We start from the raw sequence: 12,401 nt of genomic DNA on the forward strand, positions 1-12,401 counted from the left end.
TGTTGAAGAATTAAAAAACTGTCGGAGAGTACATGATAAAATATATTGGATGAGTTGTTTTAAACACTTGTTTGATAGAAAATCATGTCCATTTACAGTGTAGTGTAGTAGTGTACCTACCGGTAATTATGCTGATCAGTGATCACACAGTAAAATGTTTTTACCCATTAAATATTCATTCCCTCAGAAAATGATAAGTCTTTAAATTCATTCATCATGGTGGCATTATGATATGCCCTTCACATGCACATTATCTGATGTTCACTTGAATTGAATTGAATTGATTTGATTTGGGGTTCTAGATTTCTAGATATCGGATTTCAGAAAGTCTTGGCGAACTAGAGTCACATGTCACCTTGGCTAGTAATCGGATTTGAACGTCTGTTAACCCAAACAATTGCATGAAAGTTCTGAAATTAAACATGTGTTAGTGACTAAAAATTGTGCCTGACCAAATTTACGATGAACATCAAAGATCTGATCTCTGCCAACTTTTACTGAAAAAAAACTTCTAAAAGTGTATCAGATTTAAAGGCTTGATCAGACCTCGGCCATAACGATAACAAGTCAATAACTGTAAGGACTCAATCTTAAAGATAAAGTTGAGTTCTGGTCATGCGATTGCATTGTGAAAGAAACGGTGTGAAACCGACCAGAAAAGGTTGATCATCTAGCATATAAGAATTTGTGTGTATTGCAAGGTTTTGGAATCATCAAAATGATAAGAAATTTGGCCAAGTCTTGGTAAAGTTACAAACACTGTACACAGAAAGATGTATATGGGACTACACGAACATGTGGCGTAAAAAGCCGCCCCCCCCCCCCCCCCCCCCCGATTTTTATGATGTTACATGCATATTTAGAATACGAAGGCATTTGAAGAGCCATGCTTTTCAGGGAACATGTCTTATCTGATGTTCTTCCACACTTGCATAATAAGAATGAGTGACGCTCACAAATTATTTTTCACCTCTTCCCAGAACTCAACCTTCTCTTTAAATCGCTCATTTGTGTATTTGTAATCTCAATTGAATATCATCGTATACGTGTAGGTCAGACCTCAATGATTTATGAAAATGAACCTTGCTCAACGATTTTATTGTTTCATTGGGATCGCGAGGTGAGCAATATTTTTTATTATTTTTAAGACAAGCCTCAACGATAAATATGTGTGTTCCACTGTGAATAGCACCTTGTTCATGTGAAGAAGAGGTACAATGTACAGGCAGTGTCTAACTGTCCACTATGTACTATAGCCTATGTTATTAGTTTACAACTACCGGTAGCTTAAAGGTAAAGACCAGTTCTGATAATGTGATTGCATTGTGAAAGAAACGTTGTGGATCAGAAAAGGTTGATCATCTAGCATATAAGTATTGGTGTGTGTACTGCAAGATTCTGGAATCATCAAAATTATAAGAAACTTGGCCCAGTCTTGGTAAAGTTACAAGCGCTATACACAGAAAGATAGGACTAGTACACAATATCTATCCAGGCCTGATAGATATGATAATTTACCTAATATATCAATTACTAGGCGGTTCCCCAGCAAAATTTGTATCATCACGTATTAGTCAAAACATATTCTTTCACATGATTGGTCATAAGAGCTTACATGTACGTGTACATTTCATTTTTTGAGAGAGGGGCGTTTCCAAAACTGGTCTACGGTATACCTTTAAAGTTTTATGAATATGGGTACAGGTTGATTGGGCTATCAAAAAAAGAACCCCTTGGCATGGCAAACATATGTTGGCATTTTATCAGTGTTTCTGATTTCAGCTCAGCAAGTTTTCATATTTACCAGGGTGATCAACTCCACAATAACAAAAAAATTCAAACATAAAAATTGAAACTTCGGAGGAAAGTGAACTTTTGCACAAAGTCCTAAAGTGACTGGTTTTCTAAAAAAGGGGGGGGGGGAGATGGGATTCTTAGATGCTTTTTGGTGCTATCTGAGCCATAGGGTTAGATGCATTTCGAAACCAAATGACTAATATTTAATAATTAATTTTAGTTGACAATGAATTTTAACCTGTAAGCTAAAGATGTTCATATATGGGTATAGTCATTCATGATGTAGGCGACTTGGCCAACACCGAGCCAACAGGTAATACGCTCCCGTACGGACGTACGCATAAAGGGACACTAGTACGCAAGGGAACCTAATACCCATTGGCTCAATGTGCTGCCCTCTGTATAGACACGCATGAGCAACTTTAAATGATTTTTTTAAAAACTGTTGCTTCAAGATTAAAATCTGTTGCTGTTACAGTATAACACCACTCGTGAACCAGCCTCTATTAACACTGTTCATATACATGTACTATACATGAAGACTATATACAGATGAAAATTCATTGGAACTCAATGTAAATTGATTTACTGTCTACACATACACGTATATTGCTATTTGATCTGAAATGCAAGTTGATTTCTCGTGTTTTGCAAGAAAACGGTGCTTTTGCAATACAATAAATATTTTAAAGATCTAAGCTAGATTCAAATCAATAATTTATTAATAATCTCATTTACAAATACTAGATCACCTAACAGAGTCCTTTTTATCTTCTATTTCACTTTTCTTTGTTTCATTTTTTAACACATCTACAATTTCTTTTTCTATTTCTACAGGTTTTTGTTCCGTTTCCTTTGGTTTTTCAAGGTCTGTCCTTTCATTATCAACGTTTGTTTCCTTTTCTTGTTTTGGTTGGCTCTCTTGTTTCTCCTGAGCCTCTTCCCGTTGTTTCTCTTGGCTTAACTGTTCTTTCCCTTGCTCCACTTGTTTATTTTCCTGATCATCATGAGGCTGTTCTTGTGACTGCTGCCTGGAACGTGCCTCTTGGAGAATCTCCTTGGGTACATCGGCTGGACATGGGTACGTTCCGACACCGAAGGGACGCAGATGATAAACAAGGTATTCCAGGTTGTACAGTGCGGCAGGTGGAATGTAGTGAAAGGTTATAGAGTAATCTGAACAGCATCCTTCAAAACCCTGCAGACAGGATGAAGAATTTATTTTAAAAATGTTAAAAATTATTTGTACGCGGTATATGAAATAATAATAATAATTATAGTTCGTTCTTTTATAGCACATTTCAGGACCAAAGGCCCTCTCAAAGCCCTTTACAATGTACAATCTACGTTTACATAATAATCTTGTAATTACTCGAAGCATTCATCAAAAAGGTGAACAGAGGAATACAGCAATATCATGTCAGGGTTCCAAGCATATCATACCGATTTCTCCCTGATTTTTTGCCTGTATTTTCCCTGTTGGAGTTTCAATATTTCAGAATCATTTTACCAATTTCAAACATCTTAATCCAGTGGTTACGTGTCTTAACTAAAGACAAAATAAAAGAGACTGTGTACTACTTTCTTTCGGGTCCAATTGATTTCTGACTTTTCCCTGATTTATGTGCGTTATCTCAGTCTCTGACTATTTATAGCCGACTGTAAAAAGGGAACTCATCTCCCAGATTTTCCTTTATTTCCAGGACAGCTGGGATAGCCTGGAAATCACTTGGTATTGCTTCACATAAATTGTGGCAAAGCAACATCGCAAACTTCGGCATGTATAGAATAACGAGGTATTCTCAGATTCATGAACAGTGATAATTACATGTACACTGTAGGCCATTAATGTGAGCTTTACATGTATTACTGACATCACAAAACAGAGGGTCAGTGAGAAATTAATCCTTTTGGCCCGAATTCACAAAGGAGGTTTAGATTTAACCCATGGTTTAAACCCTCATTTAGATAACCCATGGTTTAAAATAAGCGCAAAATAAGCGACACAAGTCAGAGGTCCAATATTAAATGCGCGCACAGCAAGGTACGCTTATTTTGCGCTAATTTTTAAACCAGTAAATTCAGACCTTTGAGGCTTGTTCACATATAGTGCGTTAAACCATCTGTACGTTTTTTAACGTGTAAATGAATACTAGCAGCTGCACAAAACAAAGAACTTGCGTGTATGCAGTGAGCTCTGTGTTATGAGATACAGAAATGTGAAACGTATTACACATTATGTCATTATACTAAAAAACACATTAGCACTGTTCATGCAAATGTGAGTACAATGTACATGTACCTCTTTATTCAATACATGCAGAGATTAGGAATGTTCTTTTTGCTGTGTCATATCTATAAGACTATAAACAAGCTATTAGGGTTTAAAGATGAAGTTGAGTTCTGGTCATGCGATTGCATTGTGAAAGAAACGGTGTGGAATCGACCAGAAAAGGTTGATCATCTAGCATATAAGAATTTGTGTGTATTGCAAGGTTCTGGAATCATCAAAATGATAAGAAATTTGGCCAAGTCTTGGTAAAGTTACAAACACTGTACACAGAAAGATGTATATGGGACTACACGAACACGTGGCGTAAAAATCCTACCCCCCCCCCCCCCCCCCGAGTTTTACCATGTTACATGACATATTTAGAATATGAAGGCATTTGAAGAGCCATGCTTTTCAGGAAACATGTCTTATCTGATGTTCTTCCACACTTGCATAATAAGAATGATAATGCTTACAAATTATTTTTCACCTCTTCCAAGAACTCAACCTCTCTTTAACTACCTAGTGAAAATCACTTACCTCGTTACGTGGATAATAGATATAATCCCAGTACCAAAAAGCATCCGGGAGGCCTTTAGGATCAAGATGGGCTTCAGGTTGGAACGGATGAAAACGATTTCGTTCCAAGGAATCTCTTGAATCCCCAGCAACAACACCAGAATTTTCAAAGCACTTGCCAATCTCCACATCTTCTGCACCTCCCTTCTTGTCCATGCCCCAACATTTGGAAGGATCCTTAAAGGCAATCTCCACCAGGTTCTTAACACCGGTCCTGCTGGTCACGTAACCGCCCCCTCCGCTCATGTAACCCTGCTTGACGTAGCGCTTGAACTTGTGGCCAAAGTAAATCGACGTATCGGGGGTGTACGATGACAGGAAGTAGCGTAGGTTTTCCACGATGACAAACGTGTCATCGTCTGCTTTCAGGAACCAGTCATAGTCGTCCAGGAAGTTGTCGTAGATGTGCTGGAAGGCTCCTCGGGTCTTCTGCCAGAGGAAGTCCCGCCCTTCTTTAGTTGCTACCTTCACGATGGGGACCTTGTCCGATGGTTCAGAAGAGATGAATATGACCTTGTTGCAACGCTTCCCCCACGTGGCAAAGATATGAACGGCCTTTGTATTAATGTTTTGAGGTCCAGTCATTATCCAGCACAAAACACGTACCTTGTCATAAAGGACTTGTGCAAGGGCATCCTGACCTGCAATTGGAAAGAAAAAGTGATGAATTACAATTTATATCTCTCCTAATGATATTGTTTTCATCCTTCTTCCATCTTATATTTCTGTATTTCATTTGATATCTTATAGAACTACTACCTCTTTTTTTCATATTTCTTCTGATTTTCTATGTATTTCTTTTCTATTTCAAATATCTTCTAGATCTTGATTCATAATGTACATGTATTTGTTTTCATCTTTCTGTCATATAAGTGTTCTATCTTTCCATGTTATTCTGTGTTTCTATTATTCTATAATTTTCTCTTTCTATATTTTTCTCCATGATAATCATTGTTTTCATATCCTTTTATCATTTCATCATGATAACTTTACATGTCTTCCTGTTTGTTACAATTCATTCATTTGCCTATCTCTTTGTTATTTTTTGGTTATTTTTTCAAAAAACGAAGACATTATAATACACTTTCTCACAGGTTTTTACGGCAAACGCCTGCACAATTTCAGTACAATTGCATACTGTACCATAAGTTATTGACTGTAATCTCAGATCCCTATTATTAGTAGTCCACATTATGACGACGATGACCATTATTATGGTCACTAACTTCACGCACCCCTTCATCGGTATCAGTATGCAATTGTATTGTAATTGTGCAGCGGTAAGCCGTGAAACCTGTAAGAAAGTGTATATTATAAATGACTTGGTTTTTAAGAAAATACTCCAAAAGAGATAAAAAAAATTGACACGAAACAGGTAAAAAACATAACAACGTTTAAATCATGACCATTATTTGAACAATTGATGAAGATTTAGTTGATTTTTGGTATGTTTTACTTTTACGGTAGTAGACTATCTCATGCCACAGTTACGGGTCAAAAATGGATACAAAAGTACAGTCACTAGCGCCAACACCTGTTAATATTAGGTAAACACCTGAATGGTGTCAAATTCCACATGAGAGCCCACTACTAGTACTACCGGTATGTGTTTTTAACTGGTGTAGATCTGGGCCCTGTCTTGTAAACAATGCGATTAATCATTAATCTAAAAATTTTGTGATTGATATCCATCGCAACTATACATGTATCAAACTACAATGTATCATCGTACAATGTACTAGAGATTGGAGACTGTAACTTAATTGTATTGAGATTGATTGGAGGACATGCCATTGAGTCGGATCACTCATAACTCTTTATAAGACAGGCCATGAAGTTCATATTTTAATAGAAGAAAAACAAAATGAGTTGGTGAATGGTGATATAGTCAAATTTGACTTATTGCCATATGAATTATGATAATGAATAGACTACTGAATAGGGAGTAGGAATAGGGAGGCGAGTTGGCTCAGTCGGTAAAGCGTCTGCCTGCCAAAGATCTTGGGTTTGAATCCCACCGTGACCATCCCAGACGGATGACTGAAGCCTGCCACTCCCTTTTAATCATAGATGCAGGCTATTGGAAGTGGAAAACACTCCGTCCATCAGATAAGACGTTAGGAACCCACTGCACTATTCGTATAAGAGTACATGTAGGGGGAACCCTGGTGTAGTGGTCCACCTGCACACCCCAATCAGGCCGAGTATATTCGGCATCTGCAAAGATCGGTAGTTAATTTGAAGCCTGAAAGAGGCAGATTATCTCGAAGGAGACCAGCCTACAACAAAAAACTGACACCACACTGAGCACTCGACCAAAACGAAAGCTTCAGTTTCTATATGATATCGAGGGTTGTGACAAAGTTAGGCGGTTTTAACTTTTAGTTTTAGATTTGGATGGGCATTTAATAATAATGTCTGACTGAGTATAATTCTCTTCATATTCATAACAATTATAAACATCACATGTCATTTAGTATTCAGATATTAAAGGTATAGATCTAGGTCTAGACCAGTTTTGGAAACGCCCCCCTTTCAAAAAATGATATGGAAGCTCAAATTATACAATCATGTGAAAGAACATATATTTTGACTAATATGTGATGATGGTTGATACTAATTTTGCCCGAACACCGCCTACTAATTGGTAAATTATTATATCTATCTGGACTGGATAGATATCGTGACTTTGTGTACGTGTTGCGTAGTCCCATATAGCCATATACAGTGTACATCTTTCTGTCTACAGTGTTTGTAACTTTACCAAGACTGGGCCAAATTTCTGATCATTTCGATGATTCCAGAACCTTGTAGTACACACCAATACTTATATGCTAGATGATCAACCCCAGCCCGCCCCCCCCCCTACTCAGTGTTATTTAGGGTACGCATTTGCATGTTCCCTCCTTTTGAAAACACAGAAAAGTCGGCGCTAGGGAGAGAAGGGAAAGAGAAGATAAGGAATTAGAAAGAAGAGGAAGAAGAATAATAATGAAGGAGGAAAACGGGGGCAAAGGGCTCTTGCCTCCTCCCCCCCCCCCCCCCGCCTAACAAAAATAAGAGAGAGAGAGAGAGAAGGGAAAGAGAAGATAAGGAAAGAAAGAAGAGGAGTCTGAAATTTGGGGTCTGTTTTAGTAGGCTATATTTTGGATACCTTGCTACACTAGCGCCGAAAAGGCTTGTGTGTAAAGTCAATACGGATTACGGGCCGGATTTTTGTGTACCATGAGCCAGACATTGGTGTGTGAAAAGTATCCCTTTACCGGACATTTTGGGAACACGCATGCGGTCCCGACGACCCCGGAGTGGGAGGGGGGGGGGGCCAGGTGATCAACCTTTTCTGATCGATTCCACAACGTTTCTTTGACAGTTCAATACAATCGCTAGACCGAAAGCTTCAGTCTCTATAATCGTCGGTTGTTCCACTGAGACTACGTCTGGCTCCACTAGACCTCCGGTTATAACCGGAGGTCTAGTGGAGCCAGACGTATAACCGGAGGTCTAGTGGAGCCAGACGTAGTCTCAGTGGAACAACCGACGATTATAGAGACTGAAGCTTTCGGTCTATACAATCGCATGACCAGAAGGCAGAACTGGTCTTTACCTTTAAAGCTAAATAAACAAAACAAGTCATTCAATGATTCAATCTTTAAGAAATCAAAGATTCTAATGGCTTAGTTATTCCAGAGCACGTCTTCCGTCATATCACTCTCGTGTTAGTCTTACCCACAAAATTATGATGGTGAGAATCTTGAAAATGTTTCAGTTCGCTTTCTAACACTCGGTTCGTGTCGTCAACAATAACATGTCCATCGGGCTGCCGCAGCGCTTCCCCGGCCCCGTTGTTTGAGTCTGAATCAAACTTTTGCATATGAGAAGAAGATCTAAACTCGTTCAGTCTTGAAAATTTCACTGTGAGGTAAGTTATACAACATCCGAAGAATAATCCAAAGCAGAAATTCCATATGAATCCCCTCGTATTCCCTTTGACGGCCGCCATGTCCGGTGTCCTTTAGCCGAACCAACTTCAAATGATATGGTTCTACACGCTCCAACACGCTCCAAGTCAAATGGAATGACTTACACATGTACTTGTACTATATATACGCGGCAGGTCGGCTGGCCTGGCAGCGCGCGCCTAGGGTTTGGGGAGCGAAGCACGCCCACTCGACCGGGGCCCGAGCTTACCATAGAAATCTAGTCCAGCCTGTAGACCGTTTCGGTGTCGCGCGCCTAATCAGCTGAGAAAATAAAAATATATACAAAAACGTGCAGAAGCTGGACTAATAATACATGCAATAGAAATCGTGCCTAAAAATAGTCAGGCCCTCATGCAGAGACATAATAAGTCGGGAGGGGGTAAAAAACTGAACTTTGCCCCTATATACTAACCCCCTAAGAGCCCCTTCACAAAAATCATGGGAGGGGGGGGGGGCAAAACTAATACTTGACCCCCTACCCCCAAGGGCCCCCTCACAAGAAGAAGGAAAATGCATGTCTTTATTTTGCATATTACAAGTGCTCTAAAATAAAAACTTAAAAGCATTTTTAAATAAAGAAATTCTCCCTTGGTATAGCTATACGCTCCCTCGAATATATCAACTGGCTGGAAACCCAATCAAGCCGATCTAGCAATTAAGGTAGGGGCCAAGAAGTGGATACATATACTTCCATGGCATTTAGCAAGGGTGAGAGCTAGGGAGCAAATATTGTTTAAGTTGATTTGGATGCTAATTTTATGAAGTTGGACAGAAAACCTATACTTCTACGGTTCTACTACTACTAATAAGAAAAACAATGTTGACGATGATGATAAGGCAAGGTTTTTCCCAAATTCAGTAGCCCAATATCCATTACAAACAGACACTCATTCAATTAAGATCCATATTATCAATGGTATTTTTCAAAGGAAAGGGTTTCAAGTAGTGGCACTGATATATCTCTTTCATGTTGCACTTCAAATTTCCGAATCCCAAGAACAATATGTTCTATTTTGGGGTAATTAAACTATACAGGCATTGCCAAATTAATAATAAACTAATCCCTTCATCACATCTTTCTTCAGACAAGTCATCATTTACGGTACATTAAACGTACAGTACAAATACATGATTGTTTGTCTATGTAAGGTAGCCTTCAGATAAGCCAATTAAGACAGCCTACAGAAACAAAAGCAAAGTCAGCCGAATTTTGTCAAAGTGTTTTCATTTTTATTATGCAGGAAACTCTTGTAACTAGTTGTAAACAAGCAGAGAAACGTTAACTGTACTGTAATTTCAATACTTTTTTTTGATATTACAATAAATAATACACTCTCCTTACATATCAAGGTACATTCATTTGTAATTAATAATTTACACATTCTGTAATAAGTCGATGGTAATGAATATTGCTCTCTCCATGCTTTAAGAATCACTTGTGGTAAAAAGAAATATCAATTGGCACATATTCTCTGGATTTCAACTGGAATAAAATATATTGCTCACTCAAAGATAGTTTATATTAAAACTTTTGATTACATTTTTTTCTTTAAAAAAAGCATTATACCAAACAATTTTTGGTTTTGAAAATAATTTTATAAACGATTTACAAATTGAAAGCAGAACATTTAAATTCATTCAATTTGAGTGAGATTAAGACAGTACATTTACCTCAAGTAGTTAAAAATTGTGTAAGAAGTACCTTCTTACACAAATGTATTTCAGAGACATTTAGAACTGATTACCAACAGAATATAAACAAGAATGTGATATGCCATCAGTGTGACTCCTCCCATATATTCAATGACATTTGACCAATTCCCATTTGACCCTTCTTCTTCCTCTTCCTCTCTCCCTCCTCTTCTTCCTCTTCCTTCTCCTCCTCCTCCCCCCCCCCCCCCCCCCCCCCCCTCTCTCTCTCTCTCTCTTTTTCTTCTTCTTCTTCTTCTTCTTCTTCTTCTTCTTCTTCTTCTTCTTCTTCTTCTTCTTCTTCTTCTTCTTTCTTCTTCTTCTTCTTCTTCTTCTTCTTCTTCTTCTTCTTCTTCTTCTTCTTCTTCTTCTTCTTCTTCTTCTTCTTCTTCTTCTTCTTCTTCTTCTTCTTCTTCTTCTTCTTCTTCTTCTCCTCCTCCTCCTCCTCCTCCTCCTCCTCCTCCTCCTCCTCCTCCTCCTCCTCCTCCTCCTCCTCCTCCTCCTCCACTAATTTCATCTTATTTGGAATAAACAAGCTTTCTTTTTTTGCCCCATGATAGCCCCCGTTTAGGTTTGGTCAGTATTCCCCCTCCCCCCAAAAAGGATTGCAAGCTAGGTTCTCTCTAATGTTAGTTAAAAAATAGCAAGATACTGGCAATTACAAGCTGCTCTAAAGATTTTCTCCAGATGTGGAGTATTAAAGGATGAACATAATACTAAATGCAATGAGTTTAACTTCATAGTACCACTACCACATAAATTTACATTTTGCTACTAGAAGTCTAGAACCAACATCATCTTGCATATTACCTTAGAAATTCATTACCATAGAACATGAAAGAGACTAGCTTTGCATAACAAGGTATAATTGCATCAATTTAAACAAAAACTTCAGTCAAAAGCACTTAAAGGAATATCTAACATTTTCGAGCAAAATTTATATAATTGATATAATTAATATTATAATTATATAATTCTGTATCATTACCGAATGCTATTTCCAACAAATTATGGATACTTTATTTACAGGCAGTCTTTCTCTTTCTATGAGCAAAGTTTCACAGCAGATTTCACAATTAAAGGGCACGTCTACTCCAAAAATAACTTACCTTCAATAGAAGCAGAAAAATCAGACAAACCAATCAAAAACAGTTTGAGCAAAATTTGAAAAGTAATAAGACAGTTATGAATTCTTAATGACATGAAAAACTCTGAAAAAATCACAAGACAAATTAGCAACTCCCTCATGAGTCTGTGACATCATTGCCTCACTGTCCACTAATTGTTTTCTTTATATTGATAATACAAATTTCCCATTTCCCCCCTAAAAATCTTATTTCTTCACACCAGCATCCACGTTTTATTTATAGTAATTTGTTTTTGTGTGGGTGCACAAATACAGAATAATTTTTGTGTCAGTTAAATCATGAAAAATTTGAAATTTGATAAACTATTTAAATAAAAATCAACAATTATGAATATACAATTTTTAAAAAATAGTATCAATTCTTCAAACTTAATAAAAGATTTTGTGAAATGTCATGCACGCAATATCATACAAATCATTTAACCTGGGCAAAGGCATGGGGAAATCAAGTTTTGGGGGATAAAAAGATAAATTAATGGGATTGAAATATATCTAGCAATTGATATATAGTGAGGACTTGACGTCAGAAACTGATAACCAAATTGCCAATTTGTGTAAGGATTTCCATTGTTCCATACTTTTTCAAAAATTCATAACTTCCATATTAGTTATCTGATTTTACTCAAATTTGTTTTGCTCTGTTTCTCTTGTTTTACTGCATCTATTAAATGCAAATTATCTTTGCACTTTGAAAGAATAATAAATTACTGGGACATTATCATCCCATTCAGGACTATTCCAAACATGGGCTACCAGGAATTGGAGAACTTTCAGTTTGGTGTCGGAGAAAAACTTTTCTCTGAGAAACTTCCTTCCAAGTAACAGATAATTGATAGTTTTGAAGGCATAAAACCTTGTCAGCTGTACAAGTGTCCAAACTGTAAGACCATGCTGACTGCACAGTCTACTGTACCCCATAGGCTATGTCCTATATACA

The 12,401-nt window shown here is 37.5% G+C and overlaps 1 protein-coding gene across 1 annotated transcript; it reads right to left on the minus strand.

Annotated features, from left to right (window-relative positions):
• Window positions 1–2,257: 2,257 nt before the first annotated feature.
• Window positions 2,258–8,671, minus strand: LOC581429 (glycoprotein-N-acetylgalactosamine 3-beta-galactosyltransferase 1-like). Its single transcript, XM_781429.5, has 3 exons — window positions 8,375–8,671; window positions 4,610–5,289; window positions 2,258–2,995 (listed from the first exon to the last, which is right to left on the minus strand). The coding sequence occupies exons 1-3, from the start codon at window positions 8,646–8,648 to the stop codon at window positions 2,546–2,548; spliced, it is 1,404 nt and encodes a 467-aa protein (XP_786522.5). The 5' UTR covers window positions 8,649–8,671; the 3' UTR covers window positions 2,258–2,545.
• Between the last annotated feature and the right edge of the window lie 3,730 nt (window positions 8,672–12,401).

This window comes from Strongylocentrotus purpuratus, unplaced genomic scaffold (assembly GCF_000002235.5).
Source record: "Strongylocentrotus purpuratus isolate Spur 01 unplaced genomic scaffold, Spur_5.0 spur5_contig_866, whole genome shotgun sequence".
NCBI lineage: Eukaryota > Metazoa > Echinodermata > Echinoidea > Camarodonta > Strongylocentrotidae > Strongylocentrotus > Strongylocentrotus purpuratus.

Coding starts and splice junctions, on each gene's coding strand:
- LOC581429 (XM_781429.5), bottom strand. CDS start 8,648: ATGGCGGCCGTCAAAGGGAATACGAGGGGATTCATATGGAATTTCTGC. Junction 5,290..8,374: donor TCACCATCATAATTTTGTGG/GTAAGACTAACA, acceptor TTCCAATTGCAG/GTCAGGATGCCCTTGCACAA. Junction 2,996..4,609: donor TCTATTATCCACGTAACGAG/GTAAGTGATTTT, acceptor TCCTGTCTGCAG/GGTTTTGAAGGATGCTGTTC.